The sequence below is a fragment of the Sipha flava genome, unplaced genomic scaffold (assembly GCF_003268045.1).
Source record: "Sipha flava isolate LNK unplaced genomic scaffold, YSA_version1 18031_pilon_pilon, whole genome shotgun sequence".
Lineage (NCBI taxonomy): Eukaryota > Metazoa > Arthropoda > Insecta > Hemiptera > Aphididae > Sipha > Sipha flava.
This window is the reverse complement of record NW_020272159.1, coordinates 12,517-14,425: the sequence shown is the minus strand read 5'-3', so window position 1 is coordinate 14,425 and position 1,909 is coordinate 12,517. Positions and strand designations below refer to the sequence as shown.

Genomic DNA, 1,909 nt, shown 5'->3' with positions numbered 1-1,909 from the left:
TTTTTTTTTCAGCGTCTACTGATAGATGGAAAGTTTTACTACAATTTTAGCCAAAATTAACACTAAAAAGAGTGTGTGATACACGTTGGGAATCAAAAATTGATGCAATAAGGCCAATACGGCATAAATTTGGAGAAATTTATGATGCTTTGCTTCACATTAAAGAAGATTTGAATTTAACTGGTTCACATGGTCTGCAGACAAAATCTGATGCATGTGCTCTCTTAAAAAATATCTGTGACTTTAAATTTATATCCTCTGTCATTGTTTGGTATGATATATTGAGTGCTGTTAACCCAATAAGTAAACAATTGCAATCTATACATTATGATATACAAATGGCCCTTAAAAGTGTATCAAATATTGTAAAGTTTTTAAAAGAATACCGTCAAAATGGGTTTCCCAAAGTTAAAATAGCTGCAAAAGAAATTGCTCTATTAATAGAAATACCAGGACAATTTCCTGAAGAATATCAAGTACGTAAACGACAAAAAAAAAAAAACACATTTCAGCTATGAAAACAGAGATGAAACGCCTCTTCATAATCCAGAAAGAAAATTTGAAGTAAAGTTTTTCCACACAATAATAGACACAGCCATTAATTCTTTGCAAGAAAGATTTGATCTGTTAAACCACCATTGTTTAAATTTTGGATTCTTATACAATATTAATTTATTAAAAAACTGGGAGCACGAAACATTATTAAATCATTGCAAAGATTTGGCTATTTTATTATCAGCAAAAGAAACATCCGATATCGACGCAGTAGAACTATTTGAAGAACTAAAAATATTTTGTCAACTTACTGAACCAAATAGTTCTCCCAACAAAAATCTTGAGCTTATTTATAATAAAAAATTACAAGAGATTTACCCTAATATTACAATTAGTTTGAGAATCGTTCTAACGATTCCGGTCACTGTAGCGTCAGCTGAGAGGAGTTTTTCTAAGTTGAAACTTATTAAAATCCACCCCAGATCTACCATGAGCAATGAAAGGTTGACCGGGTTAGCATTGTTATCCATTGAGTCCGATTTGGCGCAAGAATTGGATTTAGAAGACATCGTTCAAGACTTTGCTTCAAAAAAAGCAAGGAAAGTTAATTTTTAGTTTAGTACACTTCTGTGGGCTGTGAATTGTAAAAATTATAACTCAAGTTGAAATACATATTTTATATTAACTATTTTATTAATATTATAACTTTATAAGATTATTATTTTTATCATCATAGATATAAGACGTTTATTAATTTATGGAAATAACAATATTGTATTAACTTTTTGAAATTTATTAAATACAACAATAATTTAAAATTTAATTTGTAATATGTTACAATATAATATGTTAATAATGTGATAAAATTGTATACTATATTAGCTTTTGATTGAAAGGGGCGGCATTACGTTTGCCGAAGGGCGGAAAATTTCTTGCGACGGGCCTGACTGTGCGCAAACGAGTTGCAGCGGTTTATTCTTATTTAAATGATTTATTTAATTTAATTAGTTGACTCCCCGTTAAGTAAAAAAGGTATGAATTAGAATAAATACGTTATAGAATTTTATAGATTAGCTCAAATACAAGAATATAGTAAAAGATTTGTTCCTATGTTCCTATTAATCGAATGTGCTTTGTTGTGTAAAATTATGTCGACAATGAAATCGAACAAAGCGAATCTATACCGTATTCAAATGCTGTAACACTTTAAAGGAAATGTGCCACAAGATGGGTTCAGAAATACTTCATTCTATATTGATTTATGTATGCAAATATAAAAACTGGTATTCAATATGTTTTGTATATACTTTATAAGACTTGAATTTTTATTTAGTTTAACATTTACAGATGTTGATGATTTAAGAATTTAATCGAGTTCTATTCACTATCAGTTAAAACGATTATGCTTTTGTTG

At 28.9% G+C, this 1,909-nt stretch overlaps 1 protein-coding gene across 1 annotated transcript; it reads left to right on the top strand.

Moving 5' to 3' along the window:
• Positions 1-50: 50 nt before the first annotated feature.
• Positions 51-1,110, top strand: LOC112680742 (the record flags this gene model as incomplete). Its single annotated transcript, XM_025550929.1, has 2 exons — positions 51-476; positions 691-1,110. Coding segments are annotated over 2 exons (846 nt in total), but the record flags the coding sequence as incomplete, so codon positions are not given.
• Between the last annotated feature and the right edge of the window lie 799 nt (positions 1,111-1,909).